Below are 25174 nucleotides of genomic sequence, written 5' to 3'. Positions count from 1 at the left end.
AACAGGAGCCGAGTGGATAAATTCCTGCACCAGAGCCTGCCCTACCTGCAGAACCCTCAGGCCACCTTGCGTGTGACGGCCATCTCATTCCTGGGTGAGCCACAACCCCGGGTCCCTTTCCAATCTTTGTCCTCGCTAAGGTCTCTTCCAACCTAAAGCATTCCATGCTTCTAGGACTTTTTCCAAGGGCACAGAGTGATAGGATGAGGGCAATGGCTTTCAACTGGAGGGCGGGGAGGAATGTAGATCATACTTTAGGAAGAGATTCTTCACGATGAGGGTGGGGAGGCCCTGGCTCAGGTTGCCCAGAGAAATTGTGGTTGCCCCATCCCCGAAGATGTTCAGCGCCAGGTTGCTGGGGCTTTGAGCAGCCTGGTCCAGTGGGAGGTGTCCCTCCCCACGGCAGAGGAGTGGATCTGGATGGGCTTTGCGGTGCCTTTCAACCCAACTCATTCTACGGCTCCATCATTCTAACTTGCCATCAACTAAACCCCCAAGATCCCATCCCTGAAGATACTCAAGGCCAAGCTGGATTTGGCTCCACTTGATCCAGTGGGAGGTGTCCCTCCCCATGGCAGGGGGTTGGAACTAGATAGGCTTTGAAGGGCCGTCCAACCCAACCCATTCTGTGATTCTCCTGGCAGCCTGGCACCAGTCCCCACCTCTGCACTGGCAGCACGGGACAGCCCGATGACTGCCAAGAGCCCTGGTTGCCCCAAGGAGCACCCACCATGCCGGTGGTACTGGGAGGCAAGCTGCATCCCAGCACCTTGGGCACTGCCCTTCCCGGGATCACCCTGCCCTGGGGCTGGGAGCGGGGAGTGCTGGGGAGCAGAAGGTGTGACCAAGTTCTCTTTCCAGGTCTGGCCGCACGGTGCCTTAAGAACTGGAGCTCAGAGGATCTGCTGGAGATCTGCGATGGTGAGGAGGGGCAGGGCTTGGGCTGGTGGGGCAGGGCTTGGGCTGGTGGGGCAGGGGCAGAGCCTGGGAAGAGCTGCCATGCTTGGTTCTGCTCCAGGGAGACGCTTCGGGGCAGAGGAACGTGTCAGGGGCAAATGGGCCATTCCCCAGCACGAGCTTCCAGCTGCCCTCTGTCTCAGCTGCACCTCCTGGCCAAGAAAAGAGATGACCAGGGCTGGGAGGGTCTGGGGAGACTCCTGGGGGTCTCTGCAGGCAGTGGAGTTCCTCTCCAAGGAGACCTTAGAGGAACATTCCAGCATGAGAAGGGGCTCCAGGATAGCTGGGGAGGGGCTCTTGTTCCGGCAGTGCAGGGATAGGATGAAGGGAACAGTTTTGAGCTGAAAGAGGGGAGATTGAGACAAGACCTTAGGAAGAAATGTTCTCCTGTGAGGGTGGAGAGGCCCTGGCCCAGGCTGCCCAGAGAAGTCGTGGCTGCCCCATCCCTGGAGGCATTCAGGCTAAGTTGTATGGGGCTGAACCAGCTGGAGGTGTCCCAGCCCATGGCAGGGGGGAGGAACTGGATGGGCTTTAGGGCCCTTTCTGACCCAAACCATTCCATGATTCTCTGATTTCTGCTTCCTGCCCTTGCAGCCCTCCTGCCCTTGAAGGAGGACCCAGATCCCTCGGTCAGCTCCCAGGCAACTGAGACCTCAGACATGCTGTCGAGAAAGAGGCCCACTCCAAGATGGAGGCTGCAGTGGCTGCGCTGGTGGCCCTTCTGAACCGTGGAGAGACCGAGTTGTCCTCCCAGAGTGGATGCGTTCCTATATATATTGTCTTTAATAAAGCTGAGGAACAAGCTGCGTCCCATAGTGACTTCTCATGGGAGCGCCCCAAGTGTCCCTCCTTGAGCACTGCGTGCAGGCTTGGGCTCCATGGGATAACAAGGATCTGAAGCTCCTGGGGAGCATCCAGAGGAAGGCATGGAGTTGGTGAAGGGTTTGGAGAAGAAGCTGTGTGAGGAGCAGCTGAAGTCATTGGGTCTGTTCAGCCTGGAGGAGACTGAGGGGAGACCTCATCGTGGTCTGCAGCTTCCTCAGAAGGTGAGGAGGAGGAGAATCATAGAATCATAGAATAACCAGGTTGGAAGAGACCCACCAGATCATCCAGTCCAACCATTCCTATAAAACACTAACCCATGCCCCTTAGCACCTCATCCACCCGTGCCTTAAACCCCTCCAGGGAAGGGGACTCAACCCCCTCCCTGGGCAGCCTCTGCCACTGCCCAATGACCCTTTCTGGGAAAAATGTTTTCCTAATGTCCAGCCTAAACCTCCCCTGGTGGAGCTTGTGGCCATTCCCTCTTGTCTTGTCCCCTGTCACTTGGGAGAAGAGGCCAGCACCCTCCTCTCTACAACCTCCTTTCAGGGAGTTGGAGAGAGCAATGAGGTCTCCCCTCAGCCTCCTCTTCTCCAGGCTAAACACCCCCAGCTCTCTCAGCCGTTCCTCATAAGGCCTGTTCTCCAGCCCCATCACCAGCTTCATTGCTCTTCTCTGGACTCGCTCCAGAGCCTCAACATCCTTCTTGTGGTGAGGGGCCCAGAACTGAACACAGGATTCGAGGTGCGGTCTCACCAGTGCTGAGTCCGGAGGGAGAAGAACCTCCCTGGACCTGCTGGTCACGCCGTTTCTGATCCAAGCCAAGATGCCATTGGCCTTCTTGGCCACCTGGGCCACTGCTGGCTCATGTTCAGTCGCTGTCGACCAACACACCCAGGTCCCTCTCCTCCAGGCAGCTTTCTAGACAGACTTCTCCTAGTCTGGAGCTGCTCAGGGTTGTTGTGCCCCAAGTGCAGGACCCGGCATTTGGCCTTGTTAAGCCTCATCCCGTTGGTCTCAGCCCACGGATCCAGCCTGTTCAGATGCCTTTGGAGCCTCCCAACCCTCCAGCAGATCCAGCTTCCACCCAGCTTAGTGTCGTCCCCAAACTTGCTAAGGGTGCACTCGGTGACTTCATCCAGATCATTGATAAAGACATTGAACAGGGCTGGAGCCAGCACTGAGCCCTGGGGAACCCCACTTGTCACTGGCCTCCAGCTGGAGTTAACTCCATTTCCCACCACTCTCTGGGCCCTCCATCCAACCACTTTTCCACCCAGGAGAGTGTGCGCCTGTCCAGCCCAGAGGCTGACAGTTTCCCAAGCAGAATGCTGTGAGAAACTGTGTCAAAGGCTTTACTGAAGTCCAGGAAGATCCATCCACAGCCTTTCCCTCGTCCAGCAGCCAAGTCACTTTGTCATAGAAGGCGATCAGGTTAGTCTGGCAAGACCTGCCTTTTGTGAACCCGTGTTGACTGGGCCTGATCCCCCGGTTCTCTTGCATGAGCTTCATGATCGCACTCAAGATCACCTGCTCCATGACTTTCCCTGGCACTGAGGTCAGACTGACAGGCCTGGAGTTTCCTGGATCCTCCCTGTGGCCCTTCTTGTAGATGGGCACAACATCAGCCAGCCTCCAGTCCAGTGGGACTTCCCCAGTCTTCCAGGACTTTTGGAAGATGATGGAAAGGGGTTTGGCCAGCACATCCGCCAGCTCCTTCAATACCCTTGGGTGAATCCCATCCGGCCCCATAGACTTGTGGGTGTCTAGTTGGGCTAGCAAGGCTCTGACCACCTCCTCTTGGATCATGGGAGCCTCCTTTGGCTCCTCCAGCTCCTGGGTTTGTACACAGACGGAACGACTTTCTTTACAATTAAAGACTGAGGCAAAGAAGGCATTAAGTACCTCAGCATTTTCCTCATCCCCTGTCACTGCTGTTCCTTCTGCGTCCAGTAGGGACTGTATGGTCTCCCTAGTCCGCCTTTTATTATTTATATATTTATAGAAGGATTTTTTGTTATCTTTCACAGACTTTGCCAATCTGATTTCTAGCTGAGCCTTAGCCCTTCTGATTTTTTTCTCTACACAATCTCACTTCCCTCCTGTAGTCCACCCAAGAGGCCTGTCCCCTCTTCCAGAGCCCATAAACGTTTCTCTTCTGCTTGATATCACTCAAGACCTCTCTGTTCAACCAAGCTGTTTTTTTCCCCTGACGGCTTTTTTCCCGGAAAAAAATAGCTTCAGTGGGTGCTCGTAAGCTCCTGTCCTGATCAGGAGTCGGGCTGGGAGGGAGCAAAACCCTGCCCTGAGGACACGTGCAGTGAAGACACCACCTGCCTCCTCCAGATCCTGCTGGAGAGTGAGTCCAGAGTGTGCTTGGCCTGGACAGCAGAGAGGTCTCCTCGGAAACAGGGCAGCATCACAGAGGACGACATCACTGAGGCCACGGACAGAACAATATTTTGGGTTGGAAGGGACCTCAAACATCCATCTGGCCCAACCTCTCCCTTCCATGGGCACCAACACCTTCCACTCAATCAGATTCTCAAAGCCCCGTCCACTACCAATGATGGGGCATCCACAGCTTCTCTGGGAAACCTGATCCAGTGTTTTAGCATCTTTATCATAAAAAGCCCCTTCAGATATTGAAAGGCTGCAATAGGGTCTCCTGGGAGACTTTTCTTCTTGAGCCTGAACAACTCCAGGTTTTCCCTGACCCAGGTGCAGGACCCTTCACCCGCCCTTGTTGAACCCCATGAGGGTCACACGAGCTCACTGCTCCAGCCTGCCAGGGTCACTCTGGGTGGCATCCCTTCCCTCAAGGGTGTCAAGGATATTTGGACAAGAGCTTCATAGCACGAGGATCCAGCATATTCAGACACCCCTGCTAGAAGGATTTGGGAACGTTTGTGCTGGAAGGTTAAACAGCGCCCAGGCAAGGGAATGGGATTCCCTGCTCTTGTAAACTGGGAGATGCTCACTGGCACAACGTTGGCCTGTTGCAAGCAGGGCACTTTCAAAGACTTCTGGACGTTCTTCTGGAGTTGCCATGGTCGTGGGAGCTGTTTGTGTGCAGCCAGCTTGAGAGTGAGAGAATTCATCAGGGTCTCCCCTTGCAATTAGTCTTGGGGCACTGAATCCCCTCCCTGTCTCGGAATCTGCTGTGTAGCCTCCACGCTGGCTCTGCCCGAGATCCAAATTCACGGACATCGGTTTGTAGCGTGCCAGGTGGCTGTCGAGGAGATGCAGTCGGTGCTGCTGGGGGCTGGCTTGGAGAGAGCTGCTCCTAAATCCTGGGGGGCCTTTTCTCTCAAATCCCATCCTTTCCCCAAAATTCAGTAACCTGAAAACTCTTTAGAGGACCTAAGGGTCTCCAGTGGAAGAGAACTCTGTGTCTCCACAAGTGACACCCACCTGGGGTTTCACAGGGGAACAGAAGTGGTGCTGAGTTCCCTACAAGTGTGAAAAGGCACCTCCCTGAGCATGTGATCCTGAGATCCAGAAAAGACTCGGCACCTCATTGTGCAGCTGTGCTGGGTTCAACTCGCAGTAGACATTGAACCCAAGGCATAAACACGTCTATCGATTCCTTTCATGGATGGTGCTGGGTTTTCATTCATAAGTGCAGAAGCTTTGCTGATGCCACACGGGAATCTGTTTGTTGTGCCCTCTGCAATTTTCCATCTCTTTTTGACTGATATAGTGGGAAAATTTTAGATTTTTGGTATCTCTTGTAACACCCTCCTGGGTCCGGGTCCGTGGCTGTGCCTTTTCTCTTGAGATGCTCCTCAAATCTCAGCCCACCCAACTGATCTGACCGAAACAGAAAGATTTCTCTCCCTTCTGCTGTGGAGAAATGCCCCTGCCATGTCTGCAGGGATTCCCTTTCCTCCCTGAACTCTCCTGTGATGCCCCCAAATGGTTCTCACTAGCCCTCAGAAAATACCCTACAGGGCACCAGAGCTCAGAACACTCTTCCTGAGCAGCAGTTACTTGATTGTTGGGGTTTCTTTCTCCATTTCTCTCCCGGCATGTGTCTGGGAAGCGTGCAGTTTGTCCTTGCAGCCCCAGTGCCCATCGTGGTACAGAGGACCCTTCCGCATCACTCTGTCTCTCCTTCTCCCAGGCTCCCCTGGGTTGAACTGGAGAAGATTGTTCAGCTGGGGCTCCAGGGATCAGTCAAATGTGCAGCCAAAGCTCTGAGCTGAAGTCAGGGGCTGGGAGACAAAGCCAGCTGAGGGGATGGGAGCTCCTCATGGGAAAAGGATGCCACGGAGTGAGAGACTCCAGCTCCCAGCACACCATGGGGTGAAGGTCCAAGCTCCCAGCATTCTCAGAGATGACGGACTCCAGCACCCAGCCTGCCGTGGGGTGAAGGACTTCATCTGCAACCACAGAATCATAGAACGGTTTGGATTGGAAGGGACCTTAAAGATCATCCAGTTCCAACCTCCCTGCCATGGACAGGGACTCTTCCCACTGAACCAGGCTGCTTAAAGCCCCATACAACATGGCCTGAACTCTTCTGGGGAAGGGGCATCCACAGCTTCCCTCAGCAACCTGGGCCAATATCTCACTATATTCATCAGGAAGAATTTCTAATGTCTAATCTAAACCTCCCCTCCTCCCCCAAATTAAAGTCATTCCCCTCATCCTGTCACTCCATGCCCTTGTAAAAATTCCCTCCCCAGCTTTCCTGGAGCACCCTGCAGGTACCCAAAGGCCCCTGTAAGTTCTCCTTGAAGTCTTCCAGAGGCTGAACAACCCCAACTCTCTCAGGCTGTCCTCATAGCAGAGGTGATCCAGCCCTCTGATCATCCTCATGGCCTCCTTGGACCTGTCCCAACAGTTCCATGTCCTTTTTATGCTGGGGATTCCAGAGCTGCATACAGGACTCCAGGCTGGGTCTCACAAGAACAGAATAGAGGGGCAGAATCCCCTCCCTCACCCTGCTGGCCACGATGCTTTGGATGCAGCCCAGGACACCGTTGGCCTTCTGGGCTACGAGCACACAGTGCTGGCTCATGTCAAGCTTCTCATCAATCTGCACCCCAAGCCCCTCTCTGCACAGTTGCTCTCAGTCACGTCATCCACCAGTTCGTGGTTATTATGGTTGGTACAGAACTATTTGCACTTGTGTCACTGGGTGTCAGGTGAGCACCTACTTTGTGCAGGTGGAGCCCTTACAGAAGCGTGTCTGACGCTGATCAGAGCTGGCCTGTCTCGCAGCATCTCTGTAATACAGTGGGATCTCCCTGGTGCAGCACTTCCAAGCTGGACCCTTCCTCCAAAGGGGCCTGGATTGAGTTAGGAGTCACCAGTTTGTGCCGACGGAGGCTTCTAATCAAGCGTGGTTGGCAGTATCTGAGCAACTTCCATAATAACGGTGACTGTAGCAAGAAGAGAAATTGAGAAACCACAGCTGGTGGCTCAAAGGAAAATTCAAAACTTGTTTGGGGGTGGGGAGCAAGGAGAGGAGCAGAAAATAAGCAAATTCCATCAGTGTTTAATTTACAGGAGCAGAAAAGGCTTCCCTGCACCTCCCCCTCCATGGGTCCCAACCCTTGTCTGTGCCCAATGACAGCGCAAAGAGGGAGGTGGATCTGAGAGGTCAAACACCAACTGCTCGTGCTGTTTGTGCTCCAGAGCACCTCAGAAAAGAGCATGGAGAGAAAGCTTAGGATGGAGATGCATGGAGAGGCAAAAGCACTGAGTCGCATCCATCCACTCTGGGGATCTGCATTTGTACTGGTGTGGACCCTGTGCCTAAAACACTGGATTCTGACCAAGGAAACCTTCAGCAATAGCCACTAACGCAAACAACCCTTCCTGCCCTTGGGTGAGGCTCAGGCGGTCCTTGATTTCCTACTCTGAACCCAGCAACCTACAGTCAGTCCTTTTAGAGCGTCCAACAAAGTCAGGATCAGGACAGTGAGGCCTTTTCCCACCAGCATCCCCAAAGCAGAAAAACTACAGAGAAGCAACAGCATGAGTTGAAGCAACCGTGGGCAAATCCAGGCACTGTGGGATGATTCCTTCGGTGAGACACGTAGGACTGTCCGTGTGGGGAGAAACAGAGGAGCTACTGCATGAGGAACTGCCCGTCTGCAGCCTGGGTATCTCAGTCACAATCAATAGTGTCGATAAGAAATGGAAAGTGATTCATTTGACCCAAAAGTCTGACTTGGGCTGCACAGAGACGTTCCTCCAGAACACAAGGAAGCAGTGGGCAGTCCCTTATGCTCCCAAGTCTTCAACTGGTATGACAAGGTTATAGAAGGATGCTCATCAGTCCCGGTTGTGCTGCCTCTAGAACCACATTTGGTTTTTTCTGGTTCTTTTGCCGTGGTAACCTTGGAATGCTATGAAATGACTCGTGTGATCACACAGGTGTTGAGGTGGGAAGATGGGGTAGGGTCAGGGCCAGTTGTGGGTTAGTCAGAGTTTGGGTTTCGGTTCAAGTGAGGGTTCCAGAGAGGATTTAAGTTTGTATCTGAGTTTCTGAGGAGGCCCTCACCCTCTCCCCCATCTCCATAAAGAGCACATTGGTTTCGTCAATATTTAATTTCTTCTCCACCAAGTTGAATTCCTTTCCTTGCAAAAATGTATCAGCCCAAAACGGTACTGACAAAGCTCTTCGCTGTCAGGTCTTTATCAGACTTTTGTCACCACAAATTCAGCTCCTTTTGATATGGAACTGAAGAGCTTTCTACTCCAAGCACAGATTTTGATCATCTTTCTTGTTCTTCAAAAGGATGCTGTTCAATGATGGATGCTTGCTAATTGATGCTTGCTGGACGGATGCCAAATCACTACTTGCACTCACTGCACTGTGGAGGAGGAAACACCTCACTCTTACAGCACCAGGTTCTCACAGCCTCCTAACCCCCACCCAGGAGCCATGCAAGTGTTTTTCCAAAGTCCTACCCTTGGCATTGCCCGTTCTCACATCCCACTGCTCAGGAAGAGTCCTAAGGAATGAGAGAGGGACAGGATCTCCCTTCCCAGGGTCTGGGGGTCAGGGCTTATCCACTTGGTTAATGGGGTCAGGGCTTGGTCCTTTGGATTAATGAAACACATCCAGGCTGACTCAGCGTTAGAGACACCTTTACCTTGCTTTTCATCACTGCCTCCAGTTTTCTGCTCTAACTGGGCCCTGGAGATGCTTTCTCAGCAGTGCCCTCAGTGGGACCCATTAACACTACAAGAAACCTTGGAGCTTGAATGTGAGTTTTACTTCTTGAAAGGTTTGTTCTACTTCCTCTCAGGGTGTGAGATTCATGGACTCAGCATCCAACCCACCAGAGGGGTCATTAAAATGCCCTGGGCTGCTCCTCTGCTGCTGAGCTGGGCTGGGCTCCTGGGACTGAGGGAGCTCAGGGCAAGTGGACAGAGCTACAAAGAGCGAGCTCTGGCGAGGAGCAGCTCCTCTGCAAAGACAGCAGGGAGAAGGGAACTCCCAGGGTTTCTCATGGAGAGACCAGCAAGGCAGAGGGAGCTTAAAGGTGGTCAGGAGGATGACTGAGGGCTGACTGGAGGAGAAATCTTCACAGTCCTTGACATGGTAAGTCTGGGTGCAGGACAATTTTGCTGCAGGGAGAAGCTGTGGGTGCAAGAGGCACCTCCTGCAGGAGAGCGTATTTTGCTGTCCAGAGGTTGCTGCGTCGATCAGGACCATTCCAAATCACCTTAGAAAAACTGAATGGACTGTTCAGTGGAAAGGACAAGGAAGGGATTTGGGATAGGAGTCTCCCAAACCACCTTGAGCCCCTCCTCTGCCTATGGACCAGCATCACCTCTGCTGGCCCCACCAAGTTGTTCTTCCCTCTGGAGCCTCCAAACAGGACCACGTGCCCAGGCAATGCCCTGCAAACAGGCAGGTTTGTGTAGGGGAGTGCCAAGGGGCTGGGATGGGGTTTGTGAGCAGGGAAAAAACGTGCGACAGGGAAACACATCACTGGAGGAAAACCTCCAGGCAGCAGGGATAGGATCAGGGAATGAGGAGAAACTAAAGCCAGAAAGGTTCTGGGAGGGAGAGTTTACATCCTGTGTTACAGAGATGCCCTTCAGAGAAGCACAGAGATGGTATGAGACACAAAATGCTGTTGGGCGTGTGAATGAGCTGTGTGTGTCCTAGGATGAAAGTGGGTGCTGAGACCTTAGGAAAGGGTGAGACATTGAGTGGTGTGAGGTGGACATTGAGTGGTTTGAGGGTAACACGGGAGTGTGATTCCCCTCGATCTCAGAAACGTGCAAGCCCAGGGCAGCTGGGAACAAGAGCAAGGACAGAGCAGTTCCCCTCCCTCTGCACTGAGCCAGACAATGCTCTCACCTCGCAGGACTCCCTCTTATCTCTCTGAGTGCAGCAGAGGCGCTGATGGAGGCGGGGGTAGGGGGAAGGGGGTAATGAGAAATTACTTTCATTTGGCTTAGAGAAGGCTCCCTTAACTTGTCACTGTCCTTTCCTCCCTCAACAGTGCCCAATGCCTAGATGCAGCAGATGTCCAACAGCAGCTCCATCACCCAGTTCCTCCTCCTGCCATTCGCAGACTCACGGGAGCTGCAGCTCTTGCACTTCTGGCTCTTCCTGGGCATCTACCTGGCTGCCCTCCTGGGAAACGGCCTCATCATCATCACCATCGCCTGGGACCACCACCTCCACACCCCCAGGTACTTCTTCCTCCTCAACCTCGCCCTCCTCGACATGGGATCCATCTCCACCACTGTCCCCAAATCCATGGCCAATTCCCTCTGGGATACCAGAGAAATCTCATATGAAGGATGTGTTGCCCAATTCTTTCTGTTTGACTTCTTCATTTCAGCAGAGGTTTCTCTTCTCACAGTCATGTCCTATGACCGCTACGTTGCCATCTGCAAACCCCTGCACTACGGGACCCTCCTGGGCACCAGAGCTTGTGTCCACATGGCAGCAGCTGCCTGGGGTGCTGGGTTTCTCTCTTCTCTGCTGCACACGGCCAGTACATTTTCCCTGCCCCTGTGCCAGGGCAATGCTGTGGACCAGTTCTTCTGTGAAATCCCGCAGATCCTCAAGCTCTCCTGCTCACACTCCTACCTCAGGGAAGCTTGGCTTCTTGTGGTCAGTATCTTAATAGTCTTTGGCTGTTTTGTTTTCATTGTGGTGTCCTATGTGCAGATCTTCAGGGCTGTGCTGAGGATGCCCTCAGAGCAGGGACAGCACAAAACCTTCTCCACGTGCCTCCCTCACCTGGCTGTGGTCTCCCTGTTTATCAGCACGGGCACTTTCACTGACCTGAAGCCCTCTTCGATCTCCCCATCCTTCGACCTGGTGGTGTCATTTGTCTACTCCGTGGTTCCTCCAGCAGTGAACCCCCTCATCTACAGCTGGAGGAACCAGCAGCTCAAGGATGCAACGTGGAAGCTGATAACTGGATTTTACACTGAAGCAATGAACTGCTGAACTTCTGCTTCACTGCAGTTATCATGTGACTCACTAAAGGTGCACACTGCCTTATTTTATTGATGGTGGTGTTGGGTTTTTTTAAGTTTACATTCTCATCACCTTTTTAATTCACTCTCTTCTTTCCATTTGTAACCAAGTAACTGAGTAAACAGCAACCCATGCTCTCTGTATTTCATAGAATCATAGAATCACCAGGTTGGAAAGGACCCACTGCATCATCAAGTCCAACCATTCCCATCAGTCACTAAATCAGACCCCTCAGCATCTCGTCCACCCGTCCCTTAAACCCCTCCAGGAAATGTGACTCAACCCCCTCCCTGGGCAGCCTCTGCCACTGCCCAATGACCCTTTCTGGGAAACATTTTTGCCTGATGTCCATCCTGAACCTCCCCTGGAGGAGCCCGAGGCCATTCCCTCTTGTCCTGTCCCCTGTCACTTGGGAGAAGAGCCCAGCTCCCTCCTCTCTACAACCTCCTTTCAGGGAGTTATAGAGAGCAATGAGGTCTCCCCTCAGCCTCCTCTTCTCCAGGCTAAACACCCCCAGCTCTCTCAGCCGTTCCTCATCAGGCCTGTTCTCCAGCCCCCTCACCAGCTTTGTTGCTCTTCTCTGGACTCGCTCCAGAGCCTCAACATCCTTCTTGTGGTGAGGGGCCCAGAACTGACCCCAGGATTCGAGGTGCGGTCTCACCAGTGCTGAGTCCAGAAGGAGAAGAACCTCCCTGGACCTGCTGGTCACGCCATGTCTGATCCAAGCCAAGATGCCATTGGCCTTCTGGGCCACCTGGGCCACCGCTGGCTCATAAAATCATAGAATAACCAGGTTGGAAGAGACCCACCGGATCATTGAGTCCAACCATTCCTATTAAACACTAAACCGTGTCCCTCAGCACCTCGTCCACCCGTCCCTTAAACCCCTCCAGGGAAGGGGACTCAACCCCCTCCCTGGGCAGCCTCTGCCAGTGCCCAATGACCCTTTCTGGGAAAAATGTTTTCCTAATGTCCAGCCTAAACCTCCGCTGGCGGAGCTTGAGGCCATTCCCTCTTGTCCTGTCCCCCGTCCCTTGGGAGAAGAGCCTCCCTCACCTGGCTGTCGTCTCCCTGTTTGTCAGCACTGCAGGGTTTGCCCACGTGAAACCTCGCTCCATCTCCTCCCCATCGCTGGATCTGGTGGTGGCAGTTCCATACACAGTGGTGCCTCCAGCAGTGAACCCCCTCATCTACAGCTTGAGGAACAAAGAGATCAGTGATGTAGTCTGGAAATTCATGACTCAATGTTCCTAAGAAGCAATAAAGTGCTCCTCAGCTTCTGCCTAGCAGTTCTCATGTAACTCCTCCCAGGCAAAGACAGTCTTTATTTAATTGTTGTTTGTTTCTTAATTCTAAAATCTTTACCCCCTTTCTTATTCACTTTCTGCTTTTTTTGCTGACTGGGTGTTTGTTTGAATAAGGAGCTGAGATCCTGTGTATTTAAGCAAAATAAAGGACCCTTCATTGGCTTCTGTTTTCCTGAGTTCTTTCCCCCAAGGCCTCTCTGGAGCTGCAGGAACAGGTCCTGTGGTCATGGGTGGAGGGGACAAACAAGCAGGCAGCTAAATTGGAACAGAACTTCAGCATCCAGGCCAGGATGGCTCCGTACACAGCCTGGAGTGAGTGACAAAGCACTCGGGAAACAAATCCGATCTGAGCGAAGGAGAAGGGGGCAAGGCTGGCACAGTTAAACAAAAACGGGACCACCTGGGCTGGGAACATCTCCCACGTGGAAAATAAGCAGGAATCCTGGGATCTCCCAATCCTAGGATGCGTAAGATCTCCCAATCTCACACACAGAGCAAGGAGCAGACCGATGGAGAGACCACCTGCCTCCTCCAGATCCTGCTGGAGAGTGAGTCCAGAGGGTGCTTGTCCTGGACAGCAGAGAGGTCTCCTAGGACACCGGGCAGCATCACAGAGGATGACATCCCTGAAAGAGGCTTTAAAAGATAGAAATGAGTTTTAGAACCTATAAATAAGGGCTTGGCCTCTAAAACTAAGGTGTTGGAACTCCAATATTAACCTTTGGGCTTTAAAATAGAGGCTCCTAACCTTGGGTTTTAGACACAGAAAACGAGAGTTTAGACCTTCAAAATGTAACTGTGGGTCCCAAAATGTCTATGGGTCCTAGAAAACAGGTTAGAACCCTGGAATTGAAGATTTCAGCCCAAAACATGAGACTTCTGCACTAAAAGGATGGGCGTGGTGCTACAAACGCGTCTTTTCATCCCTCAGGGGCGGAGAATCTCTTGGTTCCAAGAAATGAAGCTCTGGTCCTGAATGCAGGGCTTTAGGCACTCCAGTAGAGGCTTCGAGCCATCAAGGAGGGGGTTGGATACTTTCCATGACAGTCTGGAGCTTCAAAAGGAGGGTTTGGGTCCTACCAGTGGTGCTTTCGAAGTGAAACTGAGGCTTTGAGCCCGGACCTCGGGTTTCATGCCCTGAAATGATGCTGTGGTACCAAAGACAACAGCTTTGCAGCTTGAAATATACCTGAGAGGCTAAAAATGAGGATCTGGGCCTTTACAATTGCAAACAACTCCAAAAATGAAGCGTTGTTCCCGGAAAAGGAAGCTTTGGAAGCTAGAAAGGAGCTAAAAATAAAGCTTTGGCCCATAACACTGAGGTTTCAGACATCCAGAATCAACTTTGGTCCTTAAAAATTATGCTCTGGGACAATGAAATGTGTCTTTAGACTTAAAAAACGAGGGTTGAGACTCAAAATGTAACTATGGGCCTCCTAAGAAAAGCTATAAGTGTTAAAAGACAAGTTGGAACCCTAAAATCAAGGATTTCCACCCTAAATATGAGACTTGGGGCACTAAAGAGATGGGTGCAGTGCTACAAGTTAAGTCTTTTGTCCCTGCGAAGGAGACAAACCTCTTGGTTCCTCTGTTGCCTCAAGAAATGAAGCTCTGGTCAAAACTGCAGGACTTTGGGTGCTCCAATGGAGGCTTGAGGCTGTAAAGGGGGAGGTTGGATCCTTTATGTGAGAGTTTGGAGCTTCAAAAAGAGCCTTTGGGCCCTACAAATGTTGCTTTGAAACTGAAATTGCATCTTTGAGCCCCGACATCAGGTTCTTTGCCCTAAAAAGATGCCATGGTAGTGAACAGGATGGCTTTCAGCCTAAAAATGGGACTTGAGAGGCTCAAAAAGAGGATTTGAGCCCTCACAGTGAGGCTTTGTTGCCTGAAAAGGAGGATTTGGGAGCTAAAACTGAGCTTTTGAACCCTGTTAGAGGCTTTTGTCTCCAACATGGAAGCTGTGGACATAGAAAACCAGACTTTGTGCCTTAAAAATTGTGCTGAATAGTGCTGAAGGCTGAAGAGCTTTCCCGAGGCATCAAATCTGCTGAGTTTGAACCCCCAGGGGTGCAGAATCCCCCGCTGCCCTGGAGTCTCGGCCAAGGCTTTTCCCCTCCTGTCCATCCCAGAAGGATCCTGCTCCTCTGGACGAGAAGCTGGATGTTCCCAGGTGTCACAGGAGCTTTGGCCAGGTGATAGCTGCGTTCATGGAGCCGTCAAGTGCCAAAGTCCTTTCTTTCAATCGTGGCCTCGGTGCCCTGTTGACGTCTAAACTGAGCTCTCTTGTTCCCTAGGTTTTTCTATGAGCATAAAATAGAGACCCACTTAGCAGGCTGCCCCAAGCAGGAGGTGGGAAGTGATGTAAATTGCATTGGGTTTGGTCTCTCTTTATATTCCTTTTATCTTTTTTTCTTTCGTCTATTAATCTATTTTTACCTTGGCCCTCAAATGGAAAAAACATCTCCATGGAGAAGCACGGACAGAGAGCTGGCCAGCTGAAGTTTGCCCTGAGGAGGTGGACGTGGGCACCAGAACACTTGCTCTTCCTCACTAACAAGAGACCTCCACCAATCCCATGCCCTTTCAAAAGGGATTTCACAAAGAAATATTGATCTTCTCCTGGAACTTCCTCAGCCTGCAGAAGAGAAGGCATCGGGGGGACGTTATAGAGGCCTTCCCGTACCTGAAGGGGTCACCAAGAAAGCTGGCAAGGGACTTTTTCCAAGGGCATGGAATAATAGGATGACGGGGTGGCGTTATGGCCAGGGAAGATTTAGATTAGACATTAGGGAGGAATTGTTCACAAAGAAGGTGGTGAGGACGTGGCTCAGGTATCCCAGGGAAGCTGTGTGTGCCCCCTGCCTGGAGGGGTTCAAGGTCGGGCTGGATGGGGCTTTGAGCAGCCTGGTCCAGTGGGAGGTGTCCCTGCCCAGGGAAGGGGGGTTGAAACTGGATGGGCTTTAAGGTCCTTACCAACCCAAACCATTGTATGATTTTGAAACTTCTAGAAAGTTTCAGATAAAACGTTTTTCTTAGGTGCACTTTGAAATCTTCCTCTGTAACCACACTGGGAAATGACTACAAGGAGCCATGCGAGGCTTGAAGACTTGAAGAAAACAACAGGAAGAGAAAGAGCTCATTAAGGCTTTCTGTAGGTTAATGAGATCCAGGATGGAATTGCTGATGAGTCCTTGAACCTCAGCTGCTGAGAGGAGTTGGAACAAAGCTCTCAAGAAGTCAAAAGCAAAGCTCAAAATTTCTTGAAGTCTTAGTTGGTCTCAGTGAGCATCGTTAGTGACAAAGGCTCCCCAGGGACTCATTAGAGCCGAGAATTGGAGGCCATGATTGCAGGAGGACAAAGGCGCCGTGCAGGCAGCTGTGATGCTGAGAAAAGCCTGGGTTCGCTTGGTGAAGCAGAAAGTCCAAGCCCTGACCCCCAGGCCCTGGGCAGGGAGATGTGGCTTTGACTGCAATGATGTTGGTGCCATGAGCCTTCTCACATTGCTGAATTGAAGTGGAAGCAGTTATTCCATGTGATTCCAAATACAGGCCTGTAGGGTTCCTTGAGATGCCAAGGCTCTCACACAGCTCCACGTGCACCTGAAGAGTTGGGGGATAGAAGGGTAGGGTTATTAATGGGCTGGATCGTAGAAGAGTGGCAGAAAATGTGTTTGTGAGAAAGATCATGTCAGAGAGGAGTCGAGTCATAGAGGTGCAATACAGAAGGACAGATGGTTCATAGAACGTTCAAATCATTGTGGATCATAGAATACTCAGGTCATGGAAGAGTCAAGTCATACGAGTGTGAGAGTTTAGTTGGGTATTGGCAGTGTTTAGTCATGGAAAGGTCATAGAAGAGTTCGCTCATAGAAGTTTCATGGAAACATTGAGGCACAGAAAGTGTGCGTTGTAGAAGCATCAGGATATAGAAAGACTGCAGAAGTATCACATTATAGAAGAGTTATCCAAGAGTCATAGAATTGTCAGTTCATAAAGGAAGCGTCTCATATGAGTCAGGTCATAGAGAGTCATAGAGGGGTCAGGTCATAGAAGGGTTTGTTAATAGTTGGGTCCTAGAAGAGTCGGGTCACAGAAGCATCTGGTCATATATTGGTCATAGAAGTGTTGGAGCATAAATGATTCATGTCATAGAAGAGTCACAGAAGACCTGGATCGGAGAAAGTCACAGCACTGAAGAGTCAGAGAGTACCTGGGTCATAGAACGGTTTGTTCATAGAAGGCTTAAGACATAGAAGGACCTGGTCATGTAAGAGATGGTCGTGGAAGAGTTTAGTCATAGACAAGTCGGCTCGTAGAGGAGATATAGAAGAGCCCAGTCACAGATGGTCCATAGAAGAGTCAGCTCATAGAATATTTGAGTCATAGAAGATTTGGGTTATAGAATATTTGGGTCATGGAAGAGTCGACTCATAGAAACTTGAGTCGGGTCATAGAGGGGTCATAGAAGTGCCGGTTCACAAAAGGCTTAAGCCATAGAAGGGCCGGGTCATAGATTAGTCGGGTCATAGAGGAGTCGGGTTATAGAAGAGTCAGGTCATAGAAGAATCACAGAGAAGTCAGGCCATAGAAAGTTACGGAAGAGTCAGAGGAGAGTTGGGTCACAGAAGGCTTGGGTCACAGAAGGCTTGGGTCATAGAAGACATTTTTTAGAAGTGTTGGGTCATAAAAGACTCATATCTTAGAGGATTGGCGTCATAGAGGGTTGGGTCATATAAGAATTCAACTGTAGAAGGTTTAGAGAAGTGTTGGGTCATAGAAGGATCAAAGAAGATTTGGGCTATAGAAAGATCAGGTCATAAAAGGGACAGAGAAGTGCTGTTTATAGAAGAGTCTGGTCATAAAAGCTTCATAGAAAGTTTGGGTCATTTAAGGGTCATAGAGGAGTCTGGACATAAAAAAATTCAGGTCATAAAGAAGTTTTAGAAGGGTCATATAAGTCTTGGGTCATAGAAGACTCACTAGAATCAAAGAGGGCTCAGGTGACAGAAAACCTGTGTCCTAGAAGAGGTGGCTTATGTAAGTGTCTGGTCATGGGAGAATCAGATCATAGAAGAGTTGGGTCATAGAAGGATGGTGAGACATAATTTACCAAGGGAAATAAAATCCCCTTCTCTTTCAGACACCCAGAAATGGGATCCTACTAGACAAATTCTGGGGCAAAGCCTTTTGCTCCCCTACTCATCCACTGGCCATTTCTGATGTGGCAGTGGTACCAGCGGTCAGGGAGTTCCCACACTCTCCATGACCTCTGGAAGATGATGGAGACACTGTGACATCTTCCTGTTCACTCAGCTCCCTGCGATGCTGCCCCTCCTGTCTCATAGACTGCGAAGAATTCCTTTTGCCCAAGAGATCCCTGACTTGACCTCTACCCACTACTGGTCAAACTCCTCCAGAGTCCTACCATGAGTCACAAAGCCCTGTGAGACCTTGATGGGGAAGGCAGGGACAGAGGACACAGTGAACCTCAGATCTGTCTACACCTGACCCTTCTAAATCCAGCGGTGCCTACGCAGGATATTTTTCTTCTTTAACTGTTCCTGAAGCAGCAAAATCTCATCATGGGTCCTTAAATGGACTTTCAAGCTGAGACTCAGTTTATCTGGAGCCTTGCAGTGCTTGGAAGATGCTGTCCTTGACTACCATCTCTCCTGAGCTCTGTGACCATGTCCCAGCTCTGTCTCCCATGGGAATGGCTCCAGCTCCTCCTGCCTGTGCCCCTGGCTGAGGCCATTGCTGCCCATTAGGGCTGAAGCCCTGAAGCTGTGGCACCAGGCAAACTCATCCCTGCCATGAGGAAACCACGACCAAGGGTTTCAAGACCCTGTGTGCGCATAAGCTTTGCAGAAGATGTGTCTGGGAGAAAGGGAGCTGAGTGTCTTCCCAGCCCCAAGCCTAAAGACCTCGGATGAAATGCCTGAATTCACTCCGTGGGACAGATCCTCCTACTTTGGAGAAATGATTTCGTTCGCTGTCACCTTTCTGAGGTCCTGTCTAATGGTGCGACAAGAAATTGATTCTCATTCCCTATTATTTTTCTAACAGGAGCAATGACACTGCAGGACAGAAGTGTGCCTGCCCAGATGATGAAGGAAGCATCAGGGATGGCTTCAGCCTGTTTCTCAGAATGTTCCCCTGGAGCCCCAGGGACACCTCGAGGGAGCCCAGAGGGAGCAGAGAAAGCGCTGCCTTGGGCTGCTCCTCTGCTGCTGAGCTGGGCTGGGCTCCTGGCAGGGAGGGAGCTCATCATGAGACAGAAGTTGAGAAAAGAGCCAGGTCTGGCCGGGAGCAGCTCCTCTGCAAAGCCCAGCAGGGCTGAGGGCACTGCCTGCAGGCAGCGAGGGGACAGGAGGGAGCAGAGAGAGGGGAAAGGCAGGTGGGGTGGGAGTAGAGAGGAGGCTTCATTTGGAGAAAACTCTTCACAGCCCTTCTCCAGGTGAGTCTCTGAGTGCAGGACAATGCAGGTGCGATGGCTGGAGGGATCTCCTAAAGCCGGCACAGCCACAGCCTGTGGGATCTGTCAGGAGGGCTCTTGCATTAAAGATAAGGAACTTCCCAGACTCTGTGTTTTCAGTTCCCTGCACCTGGGGAATTTGGTGGGAGAAATGGAACCAGAGCCTTTCATGCTTAAACAAATCACTGAGACTCCTGAGCAGTATCCTTGAGTGGTCAGCAGGTCCGATAGGAGCCTCCGAATATGTCTCCAGCTGGTCCTCTGCCCATGGACAGCAGCAGCATCACCTCTGCTGGACCCATCATGCTCAGTCTGTTCCATCCTTTTCTGCTTATCAACAAGACCCTACGTCCAGCTTAACCCGGGCAGATGTTTGTGTAGGGCCAGGGGGATGCAGAGAGGGTCAGATGGGATCTGTGAGCACTGACAGGGAGAAGGCATGGGACAGGGAATCAGCTCCATTGAGGAAAACCTCCAGACAGAAGGGATAGGATCAGAGATGGAGAGGAAACTTAAACCAGGGATGTTGCTGTTGTTCTCTTGTTCTCTCTGCCAGTGTCTCTGGGGATGGGAGTTGCAGAGTCAGGCACTGATCTTCTGTGCGGCTTTGGGCAGTGCATTCCTGAGGAATTAATTATCTCGTCTGCACTAAGATATCCTCGTTAGGACATTTGGCTTTTCTTGAGTTTTCCTCGCAAGCACTATGCTGCCCTCACAGATGCAAACCTGTCCCGTCACACCTTTAGGCATTCGAAACCTCTAAGCCTGCTACCTTCTCAGCTCCTCATCCCCGGCAGCGCAGATGCTGACAGGCCCTTCTGCACCAGGAGCAGTTCCCCTGGACAACGCTGAGCCCCAGCAGTGTCCCCTGTCCCCACCGTCCCCATGTCCCCTGCTGCAGAGCAGGGCTGACTCCTCGCAGCCAGCGGGCAGAGGCTCTGCTCCTCCCGGCACATTCAGCCGGCACCGAGCAGGGCTCCAGGCTCAGAGCTGAAGGAAGGGCTGAAAAAAGGGGACAAGGTGTGAGCAGGAGGGAGGGGAAGGAGAAATGGCTTTGATTTGGCTCAGAGGTTATCCTAACTTGTCACTGTCCTTCTCTCATATGACAGTGTCCTGTGTCTGGAGGCAGCAGATGTCCAACAGCAGCTCCATCACCCAGTTCCTCCTCCTGGCATTCGCAGACTCACGGGAGCTGCAGCTCTTGCACTTCTGGCTCTTCCTGGGCATCTACCTGGCTGCCCTCCTGGGAAACGGCCTCATCATCATCACCATCGCCTGGGACCACCACCTCCACACCCCCATGTACTTCTTCCTCCTCAACCTCGCCCTCCTCGACATGGGATCCATCTCCACCACTGTCCCCAAATCCATGGCCAATTCCCTCTGGGACACCAAGACCATCTCCTACTCAGGATGCGTTGCCCAAATGTTTCTATTTATTTTCTTCCTTGGTACAGAATATTTTCTTCTCACAGTCATGTCCTACGACCGCTACGTTGCCATCTGCAACCCCCTGCACTACGGGACCCTCCTGGGCACCAGAGCTTGTGTCCACATGGCAGCAGCTGCCTGGGGCGCTGGGTTTCTCTCTGCTCTGCTGCACACGGCCAGTACATTTTCCCTGCCCCTGTGCCAGGGCAATGCTGTGGACCAGTTCTTCTGTGAAATCCCCCAGATCCTCAAGCTCTCCTGCTCACATGCCAACCTCAGGGAGGTTGGGCTTCTTGTGGTTAGTTTCTTAGTAGCTTTTGGCTGTTTTGTTTTCATTGTGGTGTCCTATGTGCAGATCTTCAGGGCCGTGCTGAGGATTCCCTCGGAGCAGGGACGGCACAAAGCCTTCTCCACGTGCCTCCCTCACCTGGCTGTGGTCTCCCTGTTTCTCAGCACTGACATGTTTACCTACCTTAAGCCTCCCTCCTTCTCCTCCCCATCCATGAATTTAGTTGTGTCATTTCTCTATGCAGTGGTAACTCCAGCACTGAATCCCCTCATCTACGGCTTGAGGAACAAGGACCTCAAGGATGCGCTGCGGGAACTTATAACTGGACAGAGCTCTGATGCAATAAATTCCTGACCTTCTGCATAGCAGTTCTGGTGTTACTCATGGCTGGTGTTACTGCCTTCTATATTTTTATATTTCTACTTTTTTTTTTTTTAACTTATGATCATGTTTTCAACTCTTTTTGAGTTCGTTGTGGGTTAGGTAATGACAACCCACACTATTGTAATCAAAATAAAGCCACTGCAGCACCTTGTCTCTTCCTCTGACCCTTCCTCCAAGGCTTTCTGGAGCTTCAGGAACAATTCCTTTGCTCATGGCTGGAAAAGAAGAAAGTCCCAGCAGGGCAGCACTGCCAGGCACCAGCACTTGATCCCCCAGAGCTGTTCTCTCTCCATTTCCACACTCTCCTTCTCCCCCCTTGCCTTGCTGTAAGGCCTGAGGGCTCTGAGCTTGGTCACAGCCATGCTGCTTGTGGGACAGAGCTGCCTCCAGAACAGCCTTTCCATAGAGCAAGGGGACCTCCTCAGGGCAGAGCCTCAAGGCTTGGGGCTTCTTCTAAACTTTCTCTCAGGAACTGACTCAAGCATTTGTCCCAGAGGCAATAATCCTGGTGAAACCCCTGCCAACCACCATTCCCAGCACTGGCCTCTCACCCCAGCTTGGAGAGTTTCTTTGTTCTTCCATGAGAGGACACTGATTGAGTAGACCAAAGGCCAATTTGGCATTGTACGGATCAGATGTGAGCGCACACATCATGTCTGTGAGCTGAGATGAACCTGAATGTGTAGACAGAGCAGTTTCTTCAGTTTCCACGAAGATCTCTGGGACAGATATTGCCTCGAAGTCTCTTCTCATTGCAAGTAACAAGACATGGGAATTCGCCTCAATATAGCACTTGGATGTCCCTCCACGAACCAAGGTCCCCATGTTCATTCCTCATGATGTGGGGCAAGCGTACTTTTACCTGTTCAGGTCCTAGGACATGAGGAGGTGATGGATGAGTAGGGGGTTAGGATGTCAGTTGTGTCTCAGAAACTCAGAATCCAGCAGGAAACATCTGACTGTGACGGGGACGATGAGGTCAGTTCTGTCTCTGGAGGTGACGGGGCAGCGGCAGGAACACGGCTGGGAAAGGAGCTCTGCCCAAGCCCCCACAGGACCTGTGCAGGGAGAGGGCTTGGGGACGGATGGAAAACACAACGGAGCCTCCTCAGGCCAGGAACAGGCTGGCAGCATCACCAGGAAAATCCCTTACGGTACGGGGGCACCACGGGTCCTTCACACCTCGGCACCTGCCAGGATCTGCTGACAGCATCTCTGGGGCAAATGCCTTGTGCTCCTTCTGTTGCCCCTGCAGCGTCACAGACACAAATCCCTTACAGTCAGGGGGCACCTCGAGCCCTTTGCCATTTCTTCTGCCCACAGGGATTGCATGAAGTTATTACAGTTTCTGGAAATTTCTATATGGGCACAAAATCTGCTTTTATTATAAAAATTTATGACTGGATGAGGGTTTAGTGGTGTCTGGGGATGATGTGCCATGTGCAGAAATAGGTGTTAAGCAGCCTGCGATCAAGCACCAAGTGCAGAGAGGAGCAAATGCAGGTAGGGAGTGTACCGGTAGGACCCAAATACAGAACGATATGGAGAGCTAGGATGATGTCTGGGAGAGGAAAGAGTCACAAGGAGGAACTTGTCAGGAAGAAGGAATGTCAAGGGAAGGGTAGTGGATGGGCAGACTGTTTTTTGAGCTTGAAGATCACAGGCTTCTAGAATATCTTGGGTTGGAAGGGGCTCATGAGGATCACTGAGTCCAGCTCCCTGATCCTCACACGACTGTGTAAAATGGAACCATATCACTAAGATGATTGTCAAGATGCTCCTTGAATTCTGACAGGCTTGGTGCCATCACCACTTCCCTGGGGTGTTCCAGTGACCGAGCATCCTCTCCATGAGGAACCTTTTCCAGATGTCCAGTTGGAACTTCCCCTGATGCAGCTTCATTCCTTTTCCTTGTGACCTACCCTGGTCACCAGGGAAAGGAGATCAGCGCCTTCCCCTTCACTGCCCTCCTTGAGGAAGCTCAAGACTGGGATGAGGTCCCAGCCGTGTCCCACGCTGGGCTCTGCACACAGCCCTGCTCTGGGCAAGAAGAGAGGCTGGACACGAAGAGCAACGGAAATCCAGGACTCCTGGTTTCAATCCAGCAGATGCCACCACAGACCGTGTCCTCACCGTTCCAGCCCCTCTGCCCAGGCCAGGGCGAGAGTCTGAGCTCAGCAGCAGAGCAGCCTGCCCCACACGAGGACCTGCGGGAAGAGGATTATCTTTCTTGTGGATTCTGCAGCCACAGAAATGCTCCTTGCACTTCTCCAAGGACATCCCTTTCCCCAAGGGAGCATGTCCAGCCTGGCCTGGCTGCCGGTGCTGCTTTCCTCCCTGTGCAGCCCACAAGGCCACTTCTATGACCCAGATTTCTATGTTCAGGCCCTTCTATGTCCGTCAGGGAGTGCGAGAGAGAGATAGACCAGTGGAGCAGGGCCCTCTCACTAACTCAGGGGCTGCTGGGGCTGTTGTGTCCGAACATCATCCACCTGCAAACTGCACGGTTGGGGGAACAAGAGATGGGGAAGGGCAGCAAGTTCCTGCCGGAGGAAGGAAACCTGCTCCCCTCACCCAGACAGCAAAGCCCCAGATCCCCCTGGTGAACAAGTACCAGCTGCTGCAGGTGGAATCTAACCCTGAGGATGAGGATGATGGTTCCCACAGCCTAGAATCCTTCCCTAGGCTGCACCATCCTCAGAAAAAGATAAAAACATCCTCCATCAAGAAGAAGAGGAGGGTGATTGTTCTAGCGGACTCCCTCCTAAAAGGAACAGAGGGACCCATTTGCAGACCGGACCCGCTCCACAGAGAGGTCTGCTGCTTACCGGGGGCATCAGGGAAGGAGGGAGCTAGAAAACTTCCTTCCCTGGTCCACAAGACAGACTACTATCCTCTGATAGTCCAAACTTGTAATGACGACCTAACAAACAAAAAGGCCAAAGCCATCAAGAAAGACTTCAGGACCATTGGGAGAATGATGGAGGGCTCTGGGGCACAAGTAGTATTCTGCTCCATCCCAAGGCTAAATAGGGAGGAGCGGGAAGCCAGGAAGAAGAATTCGATTAATACCTGGCTCCGAGCCTGGTGCGAGGAGAGGGGCTTTGGCTTCTTTGATCATGGGGTGGCTCACGCACCCCCAGGCTTTCACGCTAAGGGTGGGACATGTGGGCCTCCTAGGGGGGCTAATGCCCTTGCTAAAAACCTAACTAAGCTCATAAATCGAGCTTTAAACTAGATGTGAAGGGGGAGGGGGTTGAGCCCAGGCTAGACAGGAACGAGCCTGGACGAGGGAAATTGGTGATTGGGAGAGGGTGTGCTGGTGAGGACCACCAGTACCTCACCAACCAGAAAGTGGGGGAGAACACACCTCGGGGTGCTCAAGGAGATACAGGCACTCTGGAGCTAGCTACTCCAGTTACCAGGCAGTTGGGAACAAACTCTGTTCCCTCTAAGAGGGCTGAAGGCTCGGCAGCTCAGCTGAAGGGCATTTACACCAATGCACGCAGCATGGGGAATAAGAAGGAAGAGCTGGAAGCTGTCGTAGGGCAAGGGGCCTATGATGTCGTTGCCATCACAGAAACATGGTGGGACGACTCATATAACCGGAGTATGGCTATGGTGGGGTACAAACTCTTCAGGTGGGATAGGAAGGGTAGGAGAGGAGGCGGGGTAGCCCTCTTTGTAAGGGAGGACTTGGACTCCGTTGAGATGGAGTGTGGCGATCAGGAGGTTGAGTGCCTGTGGGTCAAAATCAGAGGAGCCCATAAGAAGGTAGATATTGTGATGGGAGTCTGTTACAGACCACCCAGCCAAGGAGAAGCAGCTGATGGGCTCTTCTATAAACAGCTGCGGTCAATCTCTAGATCAATGCCTCTCGTTCTTGTGGGAGACTTCAATCTGCCTGATATCTGCTGGGAGTACAATGTCTATGGGTCCTAGAAAACAGGTTAGAACCCTGGAATTGAAGATTTCAGTCCAAAACATGAGACTTCTGCACTAAAAGGATGGGTGTGGAGCTACAAATGTGTCTTTTGATC

General features: G+C 51.8%; 2 protein-coding genes across 2 annotated transcripts; both read left to right on the top strand.

The window, feature by feature from the left end:
• The first annotated feature begins 10204 nt into the window (after positions 1-10204).
• LOC138732596 (olfactory receptor 14A16-like) lies at positions 10205-11218 on the top strand. The gene has a single exon (XM_069879237.1). The coding sequence runs from the start codon at positions 10271-10273 to the stop codon at positions 11216-11218; it is 948 nt and encodes a 315-aa protein (XP_069735338.1). The 5' UTR covers positions 10205-10270.
• Positions 11219-20162: 8944 nt separating this feature from the next.
• On the top strand, positions 20163-21104 carry LOC138732595 (olfactory receptor 14A16-like). The gene has a single exon (XM_069879235.1). It carries the CDS (start codon positions 20163-20165, stop codon positions 21102-21104), a length of 942 nt encoding a protein of 313 aa, XP_069735336.1.
• The last annotated feature ends 4070 nt before the right edge of the window (positions 21105-25174 follow it).

Source organism: Phaenicophaeus curvirostris, chromosome 34 (assembly GCF_032191515.1).
Source record: "Phaenicophaeus curvirostris isolate KB17595 chromosome 34, BPBGC_Pcur_1.0, whole genome shotgun sequence".
NCBI classification, from domain to species: Eukaryota; Metazoa; Chordata; class Aves; order Cuculiformes; family Cuculidae; genus Phaenicophaeus; species Phaenicophaeus curvirostris.
This window is presented reverse-complemented; position numbering and strand designations above follow the sequence as displayed.